The 22,841-nt window shown below is 40.4% G+C and overlaps 1 protein-coding gene across 3 annotated transcripts in view; it reads left to right on the top strand.

Annotated features, from left to right (window-relative positions):
* cert (ceramide transfer protein) overlaps positions 1-22,841 on the top strand; it is a 535,770-nt gene that overhangs the window by 189,889 nt on the left and 323,040 nt on the right. For 2 of the 3 annotated variants that reach the window (XM_067134801.2, XM_067134800.2), the window contains exons 1-2: positions 18,000-18,405; positions 18,509-18,625. The exons of the other annotated variant lie outside the window; for it this stretch is intronic. In XM_067134801.2, the coding sequence (XP_066990902.1) occupies positions 18,178-18,405; positions 18,509-18,625 (345 nt within the window). In that variant the 5' untranslated portion in view covers positions 18,000-18,177. Of the gene's footprint in view, positions 1-17,999; positions 18,406-18,508; positions 18,626-22,841 lie in introns of those variants that run through there. 3 annotated transcript variants of the gene reach the window in all.

The raw sequence follows: 22,841 nt of genomic DNA, 5'->3' as shown, positions 1-22,841 counted from the left end.
AATGAGCATAGGCCTATGACGTATTTAACTACATGCAACAGCAGGTGATATGTAGGCATATTTACTCTTCAATTATATAAGGTTATGTTAGCTCACAATCATGGGATACATTATTTCAACGGTATTATTATTATTATTATTATTATTATTATTATTATTATTATTATTATTATTATTATTATTATTATTATTATTATTATTATACGCATTAAAACATACCACCTACAAGAGCTGCTGGTGTAGGCCGATTCACTCTGTAAACGCATGAATTTCGCTCACTGTGATACATTATTTTACAGGTATGCCACAGACATTTCAGACTCGGTGATATTTTATGGGAAGTAACTGGTACTCATCCTCAGGAAAAACTTTTAACTACTCCTCTTCCAAGACCATGACTGTCAGAGACTGCAGTGCCTTATATCCTTCCCAACTGCCCATGATATTTATCGTCACATTCTGACAGGTGAAAAGAAGAACCAGGCAAAAAATTAGAATAGAAAGAGGAGCACTAAACAGAGCTACTGAAGATAGTACATATCTCATACACAGAATTTCAATCCACAATCTTACACAGCTGAAAAGTACAATAAACATGTTGTTACCTGATGGTTGTTGTACTGTGATGAAGGGAACGTAAGAAATTTCTCTGTACTTCGATACATCAAGGCAACCATACTGCATGGCATATCTGATCATCTAATAGGACATGGCCTTTATTCTAAACGGGTTTTATTAAAGTATAAAATATTTCTAATGTATGCGGTATATGGACAAAATTACTAATACAAATGCGGTATATTCTTTAGGATACGGCGCAACAGATAGGTTTTATGGTGACGATGGGATAAGACAGCCCCAGCATTTGCATGGTGTAAAGATGGGAAACCCTGAATGACCACTTTCAGCGCTGCCGACAGTTGGGTTCGAACCCACTATATCCTGGATGCAAGCTCACAGCTGTGCGCCTCTAACCGCAATGCCAACACGCCCAGTAATGTTTGTTTTAGAAATAGAATTATTTAATGATGATGATGATGATGTTTGTTGTTTAAAGGGCCTAACATCGAGGTTATTGGCCCCTAATGGTACGCAATGAAATGACTAGCAAAAAGTTCAAAATCATCCACTGACTAAAATAAAAAAGTCATGAAGAATGAATGGATGAGCATGAAGACAAAAAACAAACAGTGGATCCGACTCAAAAATATCATAAATGATAGTATTACTGACCAAGGGACCACTTATAAAGCACAATCCTGAATCGAGGATGCTTGATATCTAAAGGGGTCCAATATCCAGGTCAAAGGCCCCTCAGAATGGTACTTATTACTAGTAAAGTAGAACTATGGTAATTGTCATGTTGGGGTACTAATCAAAAGTAGCGAAGACTTACGGTGTTCTACACATGATGGTACTACTCACAAGTATTGTGCGTCATACAGATAACGCAGACATGTGGTGTTTCTCACACAATGGCGCCACTCATAGCAAACGCAAACCGATGAAGTTCCTCACCTAGGTGTACTAGTCACGGGTGCCGTTATTCCCGTGGTGTTCCTCACACAGTGGGTACTAATCGCAGGCAACGCAGACCCGCGGTGTTGCTCACATGGGTACGACTCAGGGTACTGGAAACTCACCGTGGAATCACTCTCTGCTGCTACTAATCACAAACCTATTTCGAACCTAATATAGTGGTACTACTCGCAAGTAAAGGCGACCCATAGTGTTCCCCGCGTGATGTACTAATCAAAAGTAGTTTCATGGTTCTAGACAAGCATCCCTTGATCGCCCCTTTTAGTCGCCTCTCACGACAGGCAGGGAATACCGTGGGTGTATTCTACATGTGCGTCCCCCACCCGCATTGGTTAGAATTGTTTGAATTATCTTTCTATTACCATGCGTTTTTACGATAAATATAATAGCCTAGCTCATTCAAGAAATTTATTAGAAACATAACCCTTTTACGAATTTCAATTCTCTATAACAATAATTCTAATAAAGGTTCATCTACCTGACTCCATACCTTACACTTAATCTTCGACTCTAAATAGTAAAATTGATTTAAAGTTCTCCGGTGGCATATGCATTTTTGTATAAAGCACGTTAACAGCCGGATAGTTGGCCATGTAAATACTTGTGACTGTGTATCTGTTGATATCTGGTCCTCTAAATTAACAGAGAGAATATAATCTTCATTCGCAGATAGAATAACTAGCTATAGGCCTATCACTTGTTATAACCTCGCTTTAAAAAGCCTCGAAAGGTAACTCATAGTAATTGGGAAATATTCTAGGATAGGCACAACACAGAGGTTTTGCCTTACCCGGTAAAAATAGCTCAATAAATACTCAGAAAACATTCCCTCTAATTGCAAATTTATCCTCGAATATTGTAATGCACTCAAATGAATTATTTGTAACTAGGAAATCATCACGAAGAGTACACTTGATCTGAATGTCAGTGCATCTGCTTTAATATGAATTACATACAGGCAAACAATACGATAAAAACGCTCTAATATATCATATTCGTTTTAAAACCAAATTTCAATAACATCACTACGTTAACGTTTCGTAATCAAACCAAACTAACAGAATAAACTAAACTGATGCTTAGTACACGCTCATGTTTACATTTGAACAAAACGAAACCGGCGCCATTTCAGCTAATATCGATAGCTGCATTAAAGTCTGATACAAACTGTCCATAATGGCGGGAATTGGAGTGCTAGCTTGTGTTCGTTCTGATTAGTAGAATTCGTGTTGGTACAAAATATGTGCGAAAATCTGAATGTTATTAATCGAGAATTATACTTATGTATAGCCCCTGTATAGCCCCTTTCAGAGCCGTAAGAATGTGTTTGTTCTTAAGAAGCTTATTTATTCGAACGATTCCGGTGGTGATAATGATAAGGTTATTGTCCTCATGTTCTTCGCAGAACCTATTTTCTTTCTTTTCAGTTGCTTGTGTTGTATGTTTATAGTTTAATCAAATAGGTGGTATGTACTGCGTGCCTAGATGAAAGTCCAATTATAGGGTAGAGAGAAAGCTTCAGTGTTAAGATTTCCAAAATACCAAATATTAAGGTAAACTGGATAGCTGAATTCATAGGGAAAACATCGAACCAGGTGATACTATTGTTGTGTGATTAATCATTTTAATATCAAACTTATTGCAGGGGAGGTATTAAACTCATACAAGGTGTTGATCCAGTTCTGGTGCCACGCAAACTTATGAATTTACCTAATTATGCATATCCTCGAATTTTCCCAAATCAGCCAAAGTACCTAATTTCAAAATTAAATCAGTCACGGAAAAATAAAAAATCGTGACCCAGAGTTACGGTTGAGCTATGAAGATACTTTTAAACGGGTACAACAATGATGCAATTGAATACTTTTCAGTGTATTTCAACGGAGTTACGTAAACGAAACCTAACCCCATTCCTCGTTAGTTGAAATGATTACCTCCTTTTTTTATAAATTACGAGACGATGGTATGTCATCAATTCCGTTGAGTGTAAAAGTGACTAGTACTTTAGATCTTCAAGAGTATCATACAAATATCATTGTACCTACTCAACAATTTATGTGGATTTTGGAGTGTTGATATTTTGTTCAAGAAATATATTTATTTTCATGTTTTACATAATGGGCTGTGGTTAACAATGATACTGCATAGTATTTCATTTAAGGTTAATAATTTTATTCGTTGGCATCTATTTATCTGCATTGCTCTCCAGAGTTCCCTACTGTATGTGAAATATTTTATAGTGAGTTTGTGTGTGTGTTTCAACCTGACGTTGATAAAACAATTATCCCTTCGTTATCTCCCCACTGAAATTAAAATTAGATTTCCAACGGAATTACTTGATAACGATGCTTCTGGTGCATTGTTATTCATATTTTGTGTTAATGAGTTACATTTGATGACATTCGGCGTGCGAAGTTTCCTTAGGTGACTCAGAATAAAAATGTTCAATATTCTTCTTAACCTCTCATGTCGCCCACCGACGTACGCCATGTCTTTTCTGGGTTACGGCCTGATGTCTGATATGTTGTAGTTGGTCTTGGTGCAGTTCATAAGGAACCTTAAGGGCGACACTTAGCGACCTATCGGAGGAAGTTGTACTGTAGTTAAGTGCTCTATCTCATGCTTTAAACCCAACGAGCTAGAATAACACAGAGAGGTGGAAGCACTGCCTGGCTGAAGCTAATTGAACGTACTTCCACCATATTTCCAGTAGTCACATAAGCAAGAGGACATGGTTTTCGAACGAAGAAAAATGTTGAAAATACACATTACAGAATCACTGGTGAAAAATTAAAGACCGTTAGTCGAAATCTTAGAGCATTATAATAATGGAGTGCGAATAGCGTTACTTCATCCTCGTTGCAACGCGAGGCCAGCATCGCGATAAGCTGATTGTAGAGTAGTCCGAAAAGGATGTAAGTAGAATCCTCATACAGTGACACACGAACAGGCCACGGCATCGGAACTCTACTTGGCCGTTGTAGTTAAACGTAAATCACAATAAAAAACCGTGGATATAAATTAGTATTTATGACGGAAATTCTTAAAACCAAAGGGACCCTTGATAGGTTATAACCTCATCCTGATCATATTTTTAAACGTATTGCATTCCTATGAGTAGCACTATAATGATTGTTTTAATGTAATTATTTCTTATAATGTAGGGAACACAACACTATTTCAAATTGTGCTATCGTACTGGAATTACCTGTTTGCTACTTGTTTAACATCGCACTAATACACGGAAGGTTTTTGGCGACGGAGAGATGGAAAAGGGCTGGGATTGGGAGGGTTGGTTTGCGAATACTTAGGAAGTCTTTCATTTTCATGCCTGTCGTGGCATTTTTCCCTTTATGACAGACATCATCAGTTGTCGAAGCGTCTGACTCCCATTTTTTCTCTTTGATTAGTGTTAACAGCTGTACTTCCCCTTAAAACTGTAAACACCACCACCACCAACAACTTCTACTACAAATCAAGCTCATGGATGCGCAACCCTAACAGCATGGTCAACTCGCTCGGTACTGCATTAACTAGGTGAAAGCTTACCCTGAAAGTTGTCCATTATGAACTGTAGCCTAATTTTAAATATAAATGCGACTGATATCTACAATAAACACTTCACAAACTTCGCAAACAGCTGCAAGAGTACTGTTGTACTATTCTTGCAATATGTTTGGCTGTTATAGGCCTACATCAAACCAATGCCCAATTACAAGACATAGTGAGTGACACACAGCCTTTAGGACCATTACGGAGAAAACGAACAAAGGGCCTGGATATCAAACGTCAGGGAATCACATACTATTTATTTGTTTATTTATTTATTTATTTATTTATTTATTTATTTATTTATTTATTTATTTATTTATTTATTTATTTATTTATTTATCAAATCTGTACAGACCGAGCTCGATAGCTGCAGTCACTTAAGTGCGGCCAGTATCCAGTATTCGGGAAATAGTAGGTTCGAACCCCACTGTCGGCAGCCCTGAAAATGGTTTTCCGTAGTTTCCCATTTTCACACCAGGCAAATGCTGAGGCTGTAATTTAATTAAGGCCACGGCCGCTTCCTTCCCACTCCCAGCCCTACCCTGTCCCATCGTCGCCATAAGACCTATCTGTGTCGGTGCGACGTAAAGCAACTAGCAAAAAAAATCTGTACAGAGTTATTCTCCATTTACAACAGATCTATGATCAAAAACGAAACAAATATACGGTTATAATAAACAAAACTCAGTGATACGTAGAGTAGACTCTCCACGCCGCGACCACCGCCCGGTGGGGCCCGGAGTATTGTGCCCTCCACTTGGTGTTCGCTGCGTTTTAAAGTCTGGAAGTTAGCAGATGATCGGCGTTTGCCAGGAATCGCGAGGGTATTCACGATATTGAAATTATTTTGAATAATAGGAATAATAGCTCCCACCAGTAGTGTTAAACGCTGGCGCGAGGAAATAATCGCGAGGCTACTCACAATGCTGGAAGAATGAACAAAATATAATAAATAGCACAAACTAATGCCTGTTGCTAACTCATCTATTTCCTGCAAGGGCTAGTCGGTCTAGTATTACGATATACCACTACCGCCTGGCCCCCACTGAAACATGACCTGAGTGCGCAAACCTTTTTTTTTTCTACTGAAACTGGTCTGACCTCTTTAGCATTTTAATTCCGCTCTGTTTGATCACTTACATAATCACTACTTCCAAATAAGCAACATTCCGAACTCACTTTCTTTCATACACATTCCTCACGGCACTTAAGTATTTGTTCAAATGGTCTTCGCTGTTCCACTCTTACCATCCAAGCAATAACCATTGGATTATCACTGTCTCTACATATCATGATCTATTCATCACTTAAAACTTCTTCCTCGATTTCTCAGTTCCCTCACGTTCCCCAATTAGATGTAGATCATCCACCTTCTTTTCACATAAGATACATGATTGTCTTTTCTCCTAATCCATCCCTTATTCTTGCGTCCCCCTTTGCGTCTTTTATTTCCAAATCTTATATTACTCTTGGAAACTTGGTGTACCTTGTAAAATAAACTAAGAGAAGCTCTCTCCCCGCATTCTTCTACCAACCTTTGCGTTGGAATGTCCTTAATTCTAGCTATCGTAGCTCTCTGGTCACTACTTCCTTCCATGTCTCCATCCAAATATAACCCATACCTACCCTCTCAACGTAGGTTTTAATTTTCACCAACCAACTCTCTGCATACATACACTTTTCCTGCTGCTTAAAGGCTTCCTGGACCATTAGGCCACCCTGTCTTCTTTTCAGTCGCATCCAATAGTTCAGGACCCTTCCAACGCAATCTACTGAACCCATAATTCCACGATGATAAAATAGTAGAGATAAATATTGCAGCTACAAATAACTTCTTGGCGCAGTCATGTTATATTGCGAGATTATCTCAACCGCGGGCTAGAACTCACCGTAGCGAGCGAGCCACCCGCTCGTGAAATGCCGGGACGCTTCGGCTGATTTCCTGTACTGACTAATTTAGCAATCTATAGAAAATCTTGAGAGATTTTGGCAACCTGGTTAATCCAGGAATAAAGGATCGAAATTGTTAATAAATAGTATATGAAGATAGAATCCACAGGGTGAAAATGAATGTAATTAAGCCTGGAGAGAAGTTGGCGTCCGTATCGGTATTTTGGCGACACGTGCGATGGTCAACTCCTTAGAAAGCGCGCGAAGTTACATGCAAGAAATTAATTTATTATGCCCGTTGCAAGTATGGGAAAAATATAAAAACACCATTGTGAATTGTAATTATGGTGGAATTTTCGGAGTAAATTTCAGGAAGATTGGTCTAGCGGTTCTGAAGTTAGAGGATTGCACCACGAGACTTCATGACCAGGGGAGCGTCATTTCGGACATTATAAATAGAACCCCTCCCAAATATTCACACACTCGATCTGAAAATTTGAGAGGAGGAGCCCACGCTGCTTGTCGCAGAGAAAAGTGCGGTGTTGGTTTATTCAGAATAACTTGTGTTATACATTCGTGTACGTGGCTCGGATTTGAGTATTCAGTTGAAAGTGATATAAAATATCCTGAACTTCCGCCGACGAAACCCGTGAAGCCATAGATATTTAACTAAAATATGTAGCTGGTTCCATTTATTCTTCAGTTTGCCTATTAACTCTTGTACTTCATCTATAGAGATATCTTTGCCTAGTTCATATATACTAACTTCTAAATTTCTCTATGTATTCGTCATCCCGTCCTCACACTTCCATCCATCCCTGACTCCTAACAAGCCGCTGAAGTAAGTTACCCATTGGTCGTAGTCGATTTCAGCTTTATCATACCTTTTCCCCCTTTATTAATTCTGTTTATTCTTTCCCATACTCTCTCCGCTTAGTTTAATTTACATTCCCTGTTAATCGCCTCCGTTTGTTCTGTTGTCCATAACTTCTTCCTCTCAACAATTTTCCTTTTGTACTTCTCCATTAACCTACAGAAAGATTCTCTATCCTCAGTATCTTCACTTAATTGTATTATTTTAAAGCCTTAATCCATCCATCCGTCCGTCCATGATACTCAATTACATCCAATGCTCTATCTATTTTAATACCCATCTAATGCTACTTCCCACCCACACCTGATTAACTGTATCTCATGCTTAATAAGGTGTCCTGCCCTCTCTTCCCCTTACTCCTTTCTATCCACACCTCTACCGGTGATCTACAATTTCTATCCTTCTGATTTTCCCTAGAATATTGCCCGAACACAATACTAAGTCAATCACTCTTCCCCTTTAGCTGTGATATATATGTCAATTTCCATTTTCTGTCCCCCTTCCAGAAGCCATTTTCAATATAATTTTCCTGTCTCACAAAACTCCAGTAACATCCCTCCATAACTGTTTCTTTCTTTATCTTTGCTTCTTCCTTCTACCCTTAAGTCCACTTCATCTTCTTTGCAAACCTTGGGCATTATTCCCATATCCTGGCGTTCCAATCGTGCGATCTTGCCTTGAACCCAGGTCCTCTTCTTTAAGCTTCTCTTCCTTCACTTTCAGCTCTGCTACGGTCCAGGATCGTCTCCAATTTCCGTTGGACACCAACAGCCGTTGCCCACTAATATACGCCTTCAGCCTCTGCGTTCTTGCTCTCCCTTGATGCCTCTTCAGGATTCTTAGGATCTCGCTGCCTTTCCTCCCTGTGTCTCTCTTAATCCAAGTATTCTCTCCTTGCAGGTTGCTCGAGTTCCTTATTAGTATGTCTGCCATTATTGTAGATATCAGTTGAACTGTTATCGGTCTACTACCCTTCACTTTCCCTACTCTTACCACGTCATCAATATCCACCTCACTAAAGTTAATTTTCATTTTGTTTTGTATAATATCCACGACTTTGTATATTATATCTATCTTCGATCCTGCCCCTTCTTCCTGCACTCCATATATGAAACGGCATTTCTTCATCCTACCCTGGCTTATGACCACTGACTCTCTCTTCAGTAACATAACCTGCTTTTCAAGGCTTTTTACCTTTTCTCTTAACCCCTGAATCTCTTTCTCATGTCTTCCTGACAGTCTCCTCGTCTACCTTACACATTTTCATCCAGTCTCTGAGTTCTTCTTGTCCCTTGCTCAAAGCCTCCAGCTTCTCCATTACCATATCCGAATTGTTTTGCTCCTTTAACACTCCATTCACCACCTCCCGAATCTTCTCTATATCTTCCCAATTCAAGTTGCCATTCGGACCGGGGTTCAATTCCACCCCCACCCCCCCAATCATCAGCAGCACCGCTATCACCGCCGCCACCATTAGAACCTCTCCAATCTTCCCCTTTCCATTCTTACTTGCCGTCAACCCCTTAGTTATCTTCCACCTTCTCAGCCAGCGCCCTATCGGCGCCCGGTATTGCTACACTCCTAGCATGTCTCACCGCACTCCACTCTCCACACGTCTGCACTTGCCGCTTGCTGACGCAAGACTGCAGTGAATCACATACCAACAGCAGATGCAACGAAAATGAACTCTCAGGGACAAAAGATAAACAGGTAGACTACCAAGAAATAATCATTTATGATAAGTTGGAAAAAGGGAACATTATTTATCAGCATACATACGCAAGCATACGGCTGGCATTCTTGAAAGCGGGTATCTAACTGTAAATTTCTTAAAACGTACTGTGATCAATCGCCTCGCACAATCTCCCTGTCGCCTGATTATTATGTTCTCGCTCCAACTTGCTTTATTTTGACAACTTGGGTTGCCCTTGATGAACTTGCCTCCGTTAGAAGCGCTGGTGTCAGGCATACAGACCCTGTATGCTATTTCGTTGCCTCCGTAGTACACAAGGCCTGGAAGAGCGAGCGATTTTCCCTCAGAATAGCGGTGTGTAGTCTTATCGATAGGTATCAATTTTATGAGCTGTTGTCAGTGAATTAGAGCTGTAACTTGGTATAAGATTCGCATTATATGTGTGATATGTTTGCAGTTTATTAATGGTTTTCGTGGTATCTTTTGGCGTGCTATATCCGTACGACTTATAGAACCCTTATAGATGCATCCTGTTACCGTTTTTCCTTCGTTAATTACAACTTAAAAATGTTACATCGTATTCCGTCTAAAAGTTAGTTTCGATCCCCTTGATTATTTTGTATTTTGATGGTAATGTTTCTTGTTGTTTAAAGGAGCCTAACATCTAAGTCATCAGCCCCTGTATTTTTGTAGTATATATAATATTGACTGAGCTGAGTAGCCTTAACCTCAACAGCGGCTAGTTTTGCTAGCTATGCTGCTCTGCAATCGGGAGGCGGAGTGTCTAGTTCCCACCGTCCGCTAACCTGTGAATGATTTTCCGTAGTTTTCAAAGGCAAATCTTGGGATATATCTTTCTATAGGCCACCGGTGCTACCCTCCTCACCGTCTCCGCACCTTGAATCACGGTTTCAAATCTCCTTGGCCTGAGAATGTGCGTAACCCTCTAGGTGGTCCCCTTTCTCTATCAGGGTATGGAATGAAAATGTTTAATAGTAGTAATAATGTATAGGTTGCTTCTTCGTCTACTTCTGTACCAAAACACCAACCTATAGTTTTCTTATGGCAGCGACGAGTAGCGTGGTTTTACTGTGAATACTGTGATATTTTTTCGGAGGACCACGTCATGTAATGTACACTTCGAGCACAATATGGGAATATGAGTAAGGTGTTATAAATGCGCATTGCTTTGTTCCAAGATGGACTTCAAACAGCGCAGTGACATTCCAACTGTTTCTTTCTGATCCAACCTTATTAGAGAAGTGGAAAATTGACGTTTCTAGTAAAGGCAAAAAGATCAGCGTTTGATGGTTACCAGCAAGACCGTCGAAAGTGTATAGCAAGCTTTTCCTTGAATCTGATTTTAGTGTTAGTTCCGCGAAGAAGAGGGTTCTTCCAAATAAAATATCACCCATATTTAGTGATTACCCTACTCATAAACAAATATGTGCCAAACGCAGAAGTGATCCTACGCCAGATCAGATTAATCTAAACCAGAAAGAATTAAATAAATGACAGCTTCATCTACGAGGAATTTCCTTAACCTCCTGTAACAACAATAGCAATTCTGGTATCCATCCCAATTCCAAAAGCATCCCGAAGAGCTAAATACAATAGAAACAGAAGGAGATCTATCTTGCTGAGGAAGTCAATTGATAGATATAAGAAGTTTATTTATAAGCTTCGACAGAACTGAAATGATTAAAATCTGAGAAGGTGAAAACCGCAAAATTACAAAAGAAAATAATCAGCTATATCCATACGGATAAAAAACCCTCAAATTTGATGATACTTCTTTGAAAAAACTGTTTTGTGGCATAGCAAATCGTCTAATAGTCACAGTTTAAGTAGATGGTTGCTTAAAACCACCACACAGGAATACATTAAATATTACCTTATATATACTAAAGGACAGACTGAAACGTCTTGAAAACTTAAACGATTATTCAAAATATTACAGACTGACAGGTACGGAACAAGAACCTATTAGTGATTTAAAGAAAAGTCAAAGTCATCTCCGTACAGGCCAGGAAGGCCCTTGGAGGGGTGGAAGGTAAAGGCTTCCACTATCCGTAACCTCGGCACTTGGTGGGGTAAGGGGTTAGCTCTACTCCCGGCCGCCTTTGTCCTTAGGAATTAACCTGTTACTCATTTTTGGCGTAGACTGGGTGAACCTCAGGGCTATGTGCACCTCCGGAAGTGGAAATCTCGTTTCTTAAATTTTACGACTCCCTGACGGGGATTCGAACCCACGTCCTTCCGGGCGAACCGAGCACGCCTTTACTGCCTCGGCCAGGCAGCCCCTATTAGTGATTTAAACCGATTTTTTTTGGAAATTTCCCCTTCCTTACAACATTTTTATGAGTTTATGGGGTGAATCTCAACATACTTGTGTTCTTTCCCATGGTGCCTTTAAAAGCAGGAAAGATCACAATATGAAGGTAAAGTTGACATTTAAGAGGACAAAATGCAAATATTCGTTTATAGGAAGGAGAGTTAGGGATTGGAATAACTTACCACGGGAAACGTTCAATAAATTTCCAATTCCTTTGAAATCATTTAAGAAAAGGCTAGAAAAACAACAGATAGGAAATCTGCCACCTAGGCGACTGCTCTAGATGCAGATCAGTAGTGATTGATTGAATGATTTAAAAGCATTGTGTAAGTCAGCCCGTTAGGATACCATCTAGCGGCGTATTTTGAAACTCTCCGCGACCCCATCAGCTGGCCAGCATTTCCAGGTCTTGTACCGGTATATCACGTAGGCGACGGTTATTCTAGCTCGTTGTTTCAACCTAATGCTCTGTCGTTCACAGAACCTAACAAGGTTACCAGATCACCAGTATCTGAATGCTCGATAACAACACTCAGTGTCAAGGATGGGATCGCTAATCGCTGTATATTATAATCTTTAATTCTGGTGGTTCTGCAGCTCTGCAAATCGTATTACGGAGCCACGCCTGATTGCGGGTCTCCTAGACGTTAAGGCCGGCAGTCTCTCGATCCGCGGAGATTTTTAATGGTGATGCGATTTGCGGAGAAGGTATGGAGGGTGCGTCCGTGGGCTAAATTGGGAATTATTTCGGAATTCCCGTTCGTGTTGGAGACTGGAAAACAACGGAAATCAGTTCCTCACGACAACGGATGGCGGGGATCAGCTGCTCTGCTTCCCGAATATAGAACTGCGAGGCTAGGTAGACCTAAGCCGCTGTTAAGCCTAGTCTACTCTACTGGGTGTTACTATATGTTCCGATATCAGACTTCATGGCACCTTTTCCCCTTATAACGTACGTATCACACCTAATCTCTTCTACTAACTACCCTACTTATTATGCCCGGCTTCATGGCTAAGTGGTTTGCGTGCTGGGCACAGGAGTCCCGGGTTCGGGAATTTTAACCGTAATTGAGGAGTGGAAATGGAAAACGACCTAAGTGCCAGAAGGTACCTGGTGGAGAAATACGGACAAAACGATTGCTGTCAAGAATATGGCGCTTACGTTGTTCTCCATTTCCCTCTGCTGGTACAAGTGACGTTTTCCAGGTTGTTACGCAACACGATAATGAATTACCTATCATTCTGTTCTGGAACGTACTCAGTGCATTTAGGAACATTTTATTGAGTGGTATATGTATGTATTCATCACATTTTGTCTCTCATACATTGTGATGTAAGCCTGCATACGATCTAACGTGAAACGGATAAACAAATGGCACATTTCTAGTTAAGTTTTAAGATTGTGCACGTTTCGTAACTGAACGACACACGAAGTATCTTTCCTATACAGCATAGAACATGTTATAGAACACTGTAATAATACAATACGTGCAGGACGTGTGGATAGGAATGTTACAGTACATGGTTATGAACGCAATATTTCTTCTCGACACAACTGACGATAATAATCTCTATGCTTTCCATCTAAGTAGTCACAGAGCGCCAGCAGATCCTTCTTCTTTTCTGCACTGATGATATGATGATGCTTCTCCACACGGGGAAGCTGTGATGGTGGAGGAAGCCACCACATTTGCTTTGTTTTCTTAAATATCTTTTGGACACCCAACCACTATCGAATGACGTTCTGATATGTATTACTTTAGGGTGTCGGTTACTCGCTCTAATGTGTGAGGCTTTACTGAGCTGCAGCTTGGTAGTATTGAAGTGCTCGCTGGACAGAGCTCCAAAGTCAAACCAATCATCTTTACCCATTTTAACTATCTTGAATGTTTTTTGTTTGTCTAGCGGACTTACTAACGACCTCTAGTTCATCTGGGATCATGGCTTTCATTACTCGTTCCCTTTTCTCAATGAGACCAAAGTTCCTGTCACATGTCATGAAACTATGTCCGGACACTAACAATTTTTAAATCGTCGAGCTCGATAGCTGCAGTCGTTTAACTGCAGCCAGTATCCAGAATTCGGGAGATAGTGGGTTCGAACCCCACTGTCGGCAGTCCTGAAGATGGATTTCCGTGGTTTTCCGTTTTCACACCAGGCAAATGCTGGGTCTGTACCTTAATTAAGGCCACGGACGCTTCCTTCTCACTCCTAGCTCTTTCCTGTCCCATCGTCACCATAAGACCTATCTGTGTCGTTGCGACGTAAGGCAGCTTGAGAAAAAGTTCAAAACAGTAGTATCAAAATGGTCTTTAGCAACTAAATAAATTAGTGTCATTATCATCATCCTGTTTTTGTTTTGTGATGCGCAGTTGTCACACCATATAACAACGTTTCATTTGTTTGTATATCCATCATCACTTTGAATAAACAAGATGATATTTCACTACCCCCTCGACCTCCTCTCCCTTTATCCCACAAGCATATGAAACAGTCATTGGTGCCCGAATTATGTATATATACATTGGTTATAGCAAGCTAGCTGTCGGGAGTAAAACATACTGGAATGCGTGAGGGTCGGAACAAACAGAACCCGTTGCATATCCATACTCATTGCAGGTAGTACTGGTGGGTAACTGAATATCACAGATATCACTTTTCACAAGTGCTTGTGTTTTTTCTCTTGCTCTACATGTAGCTGTCGTTCACTGTTGGCTTTATGTCGTTCCGACTCTGAAGACGTGGCATTCACAGCGGCCTACAGCTTGTTACACACTGGCAAGTGTCTGTTCTGGGTTTTGCAATGGAGAATGTCTTAAAATCGGTCTTGAAGACGCCGCAATAGTATTCGTATGTCAACTTATTGTCTGGATACTTTTCTTTGAACGCAGTAAACATCCGGTGGTAACTTAAATCCGGACTGAGATATTCTTTCTGCAGTAATGACTGCATTCTCGGGAAAAGGAATTTATATGTTTTTTTATCATATCCTTCTCATTTGTGGCGAACTTAAGCTTATGCCTGTTTGAGCCTTCACTTTTCCCCCTTCCGTCTTCAAAAACCATAACACCTTTCTTTTTCTTTTCTTGAAGTGTCCGAAGCCGCCGATTTATCACAGCAAAAATATCCTTGAACATCTTACTGCACACTTGCACATGCTCACCTCTTCCGTTAGGGACACTGTAGCACACTGTTACTTGTCTCTTACTTTCCGACGGATGGTTGTATGTTCCGTGTCGTCTTCTGTTACGGTAGCATTCACAAGTTCCAGTCTATTTAAAAGGTATGTACGTACCTTGCTTATTTTCGCCCAAAGTGTAGAACTGGGTGAACAGACTCTCCCTGTCTTACAAGCATATTTACACTTACATGTAAGTTGTTCTGATGGCGCTTTCTTGCCAGTAATCTCACGACCTGTAGATGTTATGTAAGTTTTAGCAACGGTACGTTTCTGCTTTCGCTCTTTGTTTACCTTGATTTGTAAACCTTCCGAGAAGTATGAGGTTTCATGTCAATTCATGTAATAACGTGTCACACAACCCCTATAACCAAGACAGACTCCAATCCTCAGACCGTAATATTAAAAAAACATGGCAGCCGAAGTAGCCGGTTTGATGGGAATGGCCAACGCGAAAATATCACGTACAATGGCGCTAATTTAACATGATGAATGTAATATCAGACAGAAAATCACTTTTCACGTATGAAGACGCTTCGAGGACAAGTACGCACCACATACGAATACAATCAAATAGAATAACATATAGTCTACCAGAAAAGAGAATAACAAGCTAATTATTTAGAAACTTCACTTAGTCAAAAAACGTTTTCTCTTAGATTTCACTTCGTTGCATAGATGAAAATACATAATGAACCTGTTAAAATGATATTTATAATATCATTTTGAATGTCCGACTCGTTCGGTTCAGAAGGTCCCGGGTTCGATTCCCGACCGGGTCGGGGATTTTAACCTTAATTGGTTAATTCCTGCGGCACGGGGCTGAGTGAATTCATCATTTCATCCTCATCATGACGCGCAGGTCTCCTACGGGAGTCAAATAGAAAGACCTGCACCTGGCGAGCCGAACCCATCCTGGGATATCCCGGCACTAAAAGCCATACGACATTTCATTTCATTTTGAATGCTTCATAGTAAATTAAGGTGCAAGATTTCTCAATTTATTCGCTCCAATTAGAACTATTAAACCTAATTTGTTGCCTTAGTTTTGAAGTGGACAATTTCTTACATTCAGCACCCAATTAAAGGTAAGCACACCCGAAATGATGTTATTGGCTTTACGTCCCACTAAATACTTTTCCTGTTTTCGGAGACGCCGAAGTGCCGAAATTTAGTCCTGCAGTAGTTCTTTTACGTGCTGGTAAATCTACCGACACGAGGCTGGCGTATTTGAGCACCTTCAAATACCACCGGACTGAGCCAGGATTAAAACTGCCAACTTGTTGTCAGAAGGCCAGTGCCTTAACCGTCTGAGCCAGTCAGCCCAAGTACTCCCGAAATGATTCTGTTAACCCAATGAACGGCCCTGTTAATGTTAACATAATTTTGACATATGGCATAGCAACACTTCACACAATGATGGTAACCTTAGTAATGAAACGTTCAAACACTAAAGATGTAATGAAGAACATGAGTCAAATTCTCTATTGACTCTAAACATTGATATTTAACCGCATGGACGAGCTTCAGTTCAGTGCAGTCTACTTGATAACAAATAACCACAGCATGAATCGAAAGATGTTGGTAGTGTAAATCCCTGCGTTACACACCCAGCTAATCCCTGAAGTCACTATTTCTTCTGTATATCAGTATACAGATTGCTCCATCTGTCACACTTATAAGGTTTGTTATTCTCCACAAGATCCAGCCAAACATTTCCGCAGGCAAGCACAGATTATTGTAAAATACACTTACATCTAAATCACTCGACACTTTAAGCACATTCATACGGACGGAATATCACAATATCGATTATATTCTATCTAAATAAATATTTTGGAGGAATACGAATAGGTTCCCTCTTTAGAATTAGAGAAAATTACTGCGTATAATTATAGATCCCAAGTGTCCACTGAATCACATAAATACACTCGCATACTTATATTCATGGGCGCCCGCAAGGAATTCTAAAAATGTTCGTGTTCAATTGGTTTAATATCATACAAGATTATTTCATAAACTGAACTTACTGACAGTCATCTAACATCTTTTATAACCGAAAATTTCTGTAAACAATTTAATGTTGCTGACGTCATGTCGGTTTTTATATTCAAGAAAATTGTTAATGTGCCCCCCCCCCACCCTGGAAAGGATCCTGCGGGCGCCCATGCTTATATTCTACAAAGAAACTAACGTTTATCGTCAATTTACATGAAATTACACCGACTACATACGATAACAACAAACCAAACAAACCCACATTTCCAACATATCCGGCTACTCGATTAGCCATCCTTGAACGATCGAGAGTAGCATTAAGGTCTGAGGATTGGAGTCCGTCTTGCTATAACAGCACTGGCTAGTACGATGTAATGGGATGCAAACTGCGGCACTACACACATTGACGACCGGACTTCCCTAGGCACTTGCGTCACTCTCCAGGTCACAGTCACTGTGTACCGTTCTTGGAACGATTATAAATGTTCCTGGTACATGAATCCTTTCCAGAGGGATCACCACAACATAGAGACTCATGTCGTAACAAAAACCTCAACATGACATTTGCGGCACTTACGTCGTTTTCCATTTCCACTCAATTGGTTAATTCCCCTGGCACGGGGACTGGGTGTATGTGCCGTCTTCATCGTCATCACGCCGCGCAGGTCGTCTATAGGTGTCAAATAAAAAAGGCCTGAACCATGCCCCTTCGGAGGCCACACGTCAAGTACAAAGCCTTTTTTGACTAACATTTCGTTTCATTATAGTAAGAGCTTTCTTTTTTCCTGCTGTAAAGTTTGCAAAGCAGATGCAGAGGCTTTAGTAGGAATTAAAACATTTCATCCAAATTTGCACAATATGCTTCGTCGTTATGAGCCAATAGTTTGTAGTTGTCAGGAAGAACACCAGAGAGAAGGTCGATAGCTTTAGTATTAGAGGGGGAGTTGTCTGCCTGAGCACATGATCTCCAAGCATGTCTGTGTTTGTTAATATGGCGGTTTTGACATCGAGCTGTTTTGGGTAAACGAACTTCATTAAAGTTTGACGAGGACAACAGAAAGGTGTGCGTGAACATTTTGCAAGGGATGTAACTGTTGAGTGTGTTATAAGTAAGAAGGATGGCTGACGAACACGGGGTAACTTTTAGTGACGATGACGACGATTCCGAGAATGGTTATCATGTTCCTGAGATGCAGGGAGTTCTCAGTAAATGGACTAATTACATCCATGGGTGGCAAAGTCGATTTATAGTTCTCAAGGATGGGACCCTTTCTTACTATAAATCAGAGCAGGACACTGGATTTGGCTGCAGAGGCGCTATCAGCTTGTTCAAAGCTACTGTGAAGGTTAGTAACAGGGGTCTGATCTATTCTGATTACAATTGAGCAACAGTTTACTTCTGTCATGGGGTTTTCAAGGAAGAATAGTAATGACAATTTTACGTTTCAGCCTCACGAATTTGACGAATGTAGATTTGACGTTTCTGTCAATGACTGTGTTTGGTACCTACGTGCTGAAACTCCAGAAGAGAAACAGCAGTGGGTTGATGTACTGGAAACTTATAAGGTTAGTGTGATGATTGTTTTACTTTTCCGTGCAATTGCTAACTTGCACTGATGTGACAGAATTGAAGATTTGATCACACGAGGAAACATCCTACGTTTATTATAGGCTACTGCAGTCAACTGTAGGTAAAATATTTCTAAAGAAAAATTAACTGTATGGGAGTTTGATAATATAGTATTGTCTTAATTAAAGAAAGTGATGCAGAAACTACAGGGACCTTCATATTTTCATTCTCTTTTGTATAGGTTTATTGAAAGTGATATGTTGCCCACCAAAATTAACAGGAGAAATCTAATGTGAGCAATTTGAAGTCTTGTCATATTGGAATGTCTATAAATATGAAATATTCAACTTACGGTAGTTTTCACTGATCCACAGCCTAAGCTTCCTTTTACTGGTTTTGAGAAGTAATTTTTAATGGATTACAGAGGTATTTTGAGTGTCAGTATGACAAACGACACTTCTTTAACACCGTGGTCTGCCACAGGCTGAAATAGTTGTTAGAGGTTATGTTTCCTGTTAACAAGATTCTAGCCTAGGCCTATTAATAATATACTTGGGGACAGAACATTACAGCCTCAGTTCCTGGAAGTGAGCTGGAAGCCAGCAGATAATCGCATCCTGCACGCTGCTTAGTTACAGAGTTCTGAGTGATCATTCTTTGGTATGGAGAGGTTGCTAAACCATTTGCAGTCTCTTCAGTCTTCACTCTTTCTTCGCGTCGAGTGCAGTAGACGATTTGGCAACTCCGGCCACAGTAAACTTAGTAAATCCTATAAGCCATTAATAGATGCGTAGATAACGGGCTGCTGCTGGAGAGTAGTGGTGCGAGGAGAGGTCGTCATGTTTTGTCCCCAAGTATAGTAAAATACTGGACTGGAAAGTATAGGCTTATTTGAAGTATTCTATTCGGTTCGTTATGACCCCTGAGGATCATGAGTGACTTGCTGAAGTATTACTGGATATAAAAGTTAATTTTGTAACTGCATATTGTTTATATTTAGATATGCTTGGCATAGTTAACTACATGTTCTCAAATAAATGCTAAGTTTGACAAAATAACATACATTTTTGAAAGTATTCAAGCTCTGAGGGTTTTTAAATTGTGAAGTCACCACAGTGGTAAAACATCCGTGCCTGGCAGGCAAAAGTGTATCGAACCACATCACATAACACTCAGCAGTCTTACCAATGTGACAACACCATTGTTCTGGATTGGTTAGGTCTGGCTAGTTGACAGAACCATTGAGTTGAAGGAATGCAAAAAAAAAAAAAACGTGATAGAGACACCACATAATTTTCCAAATTGGCAGTTCTCCTACTTTACCTAATATGGCAGCTCTGTATGTGGACACGATGCAAGCTCTATCGGAAACTTGGCCGTCCAGTAGAAACACAGCAAATGGTCTCATTCAGCTGATTTACACAGTTTCGGTTTTAATTATTACACTTGCCAGAGACCCACCAACCTACCCCTAGAAGTAGTCTTATTTATATAGAGAAATTAAAATTGACACTATGTTAAACTGTGAAATGCAGCCATTGCCTTTGTTCCTATTGGCTGCAGGGCAGTTCCTATTTTAACCAATGGGTCTCTGCTACCACATTTCATGAAAATAATGAAACTGCAGAATTTGAACATGGCATGTATGCTGGATTTAGTTTCAGTATTCGTGACATAACTGTCCAGGGGTCTTGTGACTATCCAATATTATCACAGTGGATTCTAGAGGCCTGTGGGCCACTTTGCAGCTCTAGCGTGAGGGCTAAAGCCCGCATACCCCCCCCCCCCCCCCAACAACTTGTCTGCAGTCGAATGGTCTTGTCATTAGCCGGACGTAACCAATCCAGCCATGGTCTTGTTACTAACCAGACCTAACCAATCGTGACCAAAGTTCTTGTCGCCAGCCTGACCTACTGGTAAGTTCTGAAGTTGGTAGCCTTGTGTAGCTTGCTGTGACGACGTGTGAGCCCCGGCATGTTGTATTCTGAACCTCTCTTCTTGCAAATGGTTTGTAAAGTTTCACCATAACCTAATAAAGAGCAGCACACGGTATTCTTCATTGCTTAAGTAGCTACAAGAATTGCTACTGGCTAATGTAAAATGGTATGCGACGTCATTCCCAGCAATGATAATTACATTCCGTTACCAACCCCCTGAGAATAAAAACACAAGTAAACAGAACTTGTAAAGGAGCATACTGTCCACACGGAAAAACAAAAAAACAAAATCACTTGGTTGCTGTAACCTATTTTTGCATATCCAGGCTAATCTCTGTCATGAGAACAGTGGCCCCTTTGGGGCCACACTCCCTTTGAGAGGCTTTTCTCTATGCTTGCGGCGCATACTGTATGCACAGCAAGAAAAATGTTCATTTAGTTTTTATTTTAGTTCGTAATTAAACAGGTTGGCAGCCTTGTACACCACCTAATCATGTCGTCCACAAGAAGAAAACAAACTACAGTCATTCAATGCATAGATATTTGCGATACAAGGTGACTACATGTGGTGCTAATGTGCTAATGTTGTGGTGTGCAGGATATAGTTTTAATTAGGTTACAAAAGTAAATGTACTTGTAGGGGTGGGCGGGTGGTTTCCTGGACATTGCAATGAACACATCTCTCCTCTGAAAGGAATTCGATGTAAGATTGGTATAATTCCCACTTCCTTATAATGTTATAAAGCTTGCAGTGCACGGTGTATATTTTTAACTCACCATTTTTCTTGTGAGCTGACCCGTTTACAAATTCAAAAGTTATGACTGGGATCTGTTTTTTGTGGAACTTGGCTCAAATTGAATTTCAGTTCTTAAAATGGTCTAGGCATACACACATCAAAAAAGTTTTGCATGACCCCTGTGTATTATTTAACTGTGTTGCTATCTTGGCCTGGTCAATGCAGACTGGATGGATGACAGGATGTTTATAAACATACAACTGCAGGTACCCCAACTCACAGGCAGAATGTCGTGTTCAGATGGTATAGTTAAAGTTGTCGTGCTAGTGTGGAAGCATTAAAGGTGCGTTCTAAGCAGTGTAGTGAGTGTCTAGGATGGCACTACTTGCAATGTCAACATGTATGCCTAAATCGCATTATCAAGAATGATGGTCAACATTGCTCAGTGTGTAGACCATAATACAAGTGATGTGGTTCGAGCATGGAAGCGGTACAGGGAGACAGGAACCTTTGATGACTTGCCTCGCACAGGTCATCCAAGGGGTATGAATACAGTTGATGACCATTACCTTTGAATTTCTGCTCAGAGGAACTCTGAACATAATGCCGTTGTGCTGCATAATGATATTTGGAAAATATAGGTTGCTGCGTTTCAACTGCAAATGAGAAACGTGTTGCACGGGCAAAACTTCACTCACGACGCCATGGCGAAGCCAAGCTCTCAAACATAGACAATGTGGGGCACGATACAGATGGGCCCAACATTATGCTGTAGAGGTTCTTCAGAATTAGCATACAGTCATTTTTACCAATGGGTGTCACATAAGCCTTGTTTCTGACGATCGTCAGCAATGTATCTGGAGGCAGTCTAGTCAGTCTTCACGTCTCAGACATACTGTCCAGCATGTAGAGCCACCATATGCCACTATTAGCAATGTCACGGCTATACAATGTAGGAACGACATCCACCTACACATAATGACACTGTGTTGCCAGTGTTTTGGAGGAGAATTTGTCTTAATGGATAATGCGCACATCCATCATGTGGTTCTTGTTAATGACTTTGCCTTTGTGATCATGATATCTCTAGACTATTGTGGCTGGCATGTTGTCTGTACATGAATCCTCTCAAATACGTACATGTACATTATAGACTGTTATGCCTTTCAGCTTTCAGTCTGCAAGCTTCTTTGAATTGACTAACTGCCACCACAATCCTCTATTCGTAGTTAGTTATGTGGCCATGTTTAGTTGTAAACCTCTTATCTTTAAATCATTAGAAACTAAGTCTAACCATCATTGTCTTAGTCTCCTTATACTTCTCACCCTCCATAATACTCCATTATTCTCCTTGATAACCTAATCGTCCTTCATTCGCCTCAAATGGACCCACCACTGAAGACAGTTTAAGCAGCTTCATCCATCGATTTCATTCCTAACTTATCCTGCATCTCCTCATTCTGAGTGACCTCCTGCCATTGTTCCCATGTTTGTACTAGCAATCATTCTCTCTACTTTCATGTTTGTTACTTTTAACT

Source organism: Anabrus simplex, chromosome 1 (genome assembly GCF_040414725.1).
Source record: "Anabrus simplex isolate iqAnaSimp1 chromosome 1, ASM4041472v1, whole genome shotgun sequence".
Classification (NCBI taxonomy): domain Eukaryota; kingdom Metazoa; phylum Arthropoda; class Insecta; order Orthoptera; family Tettigoniidae; genus Anabrus; species Anabrus simplex.
This window is presented reverse-complemented; position numbering and strand designations above follow the sequence as displayed.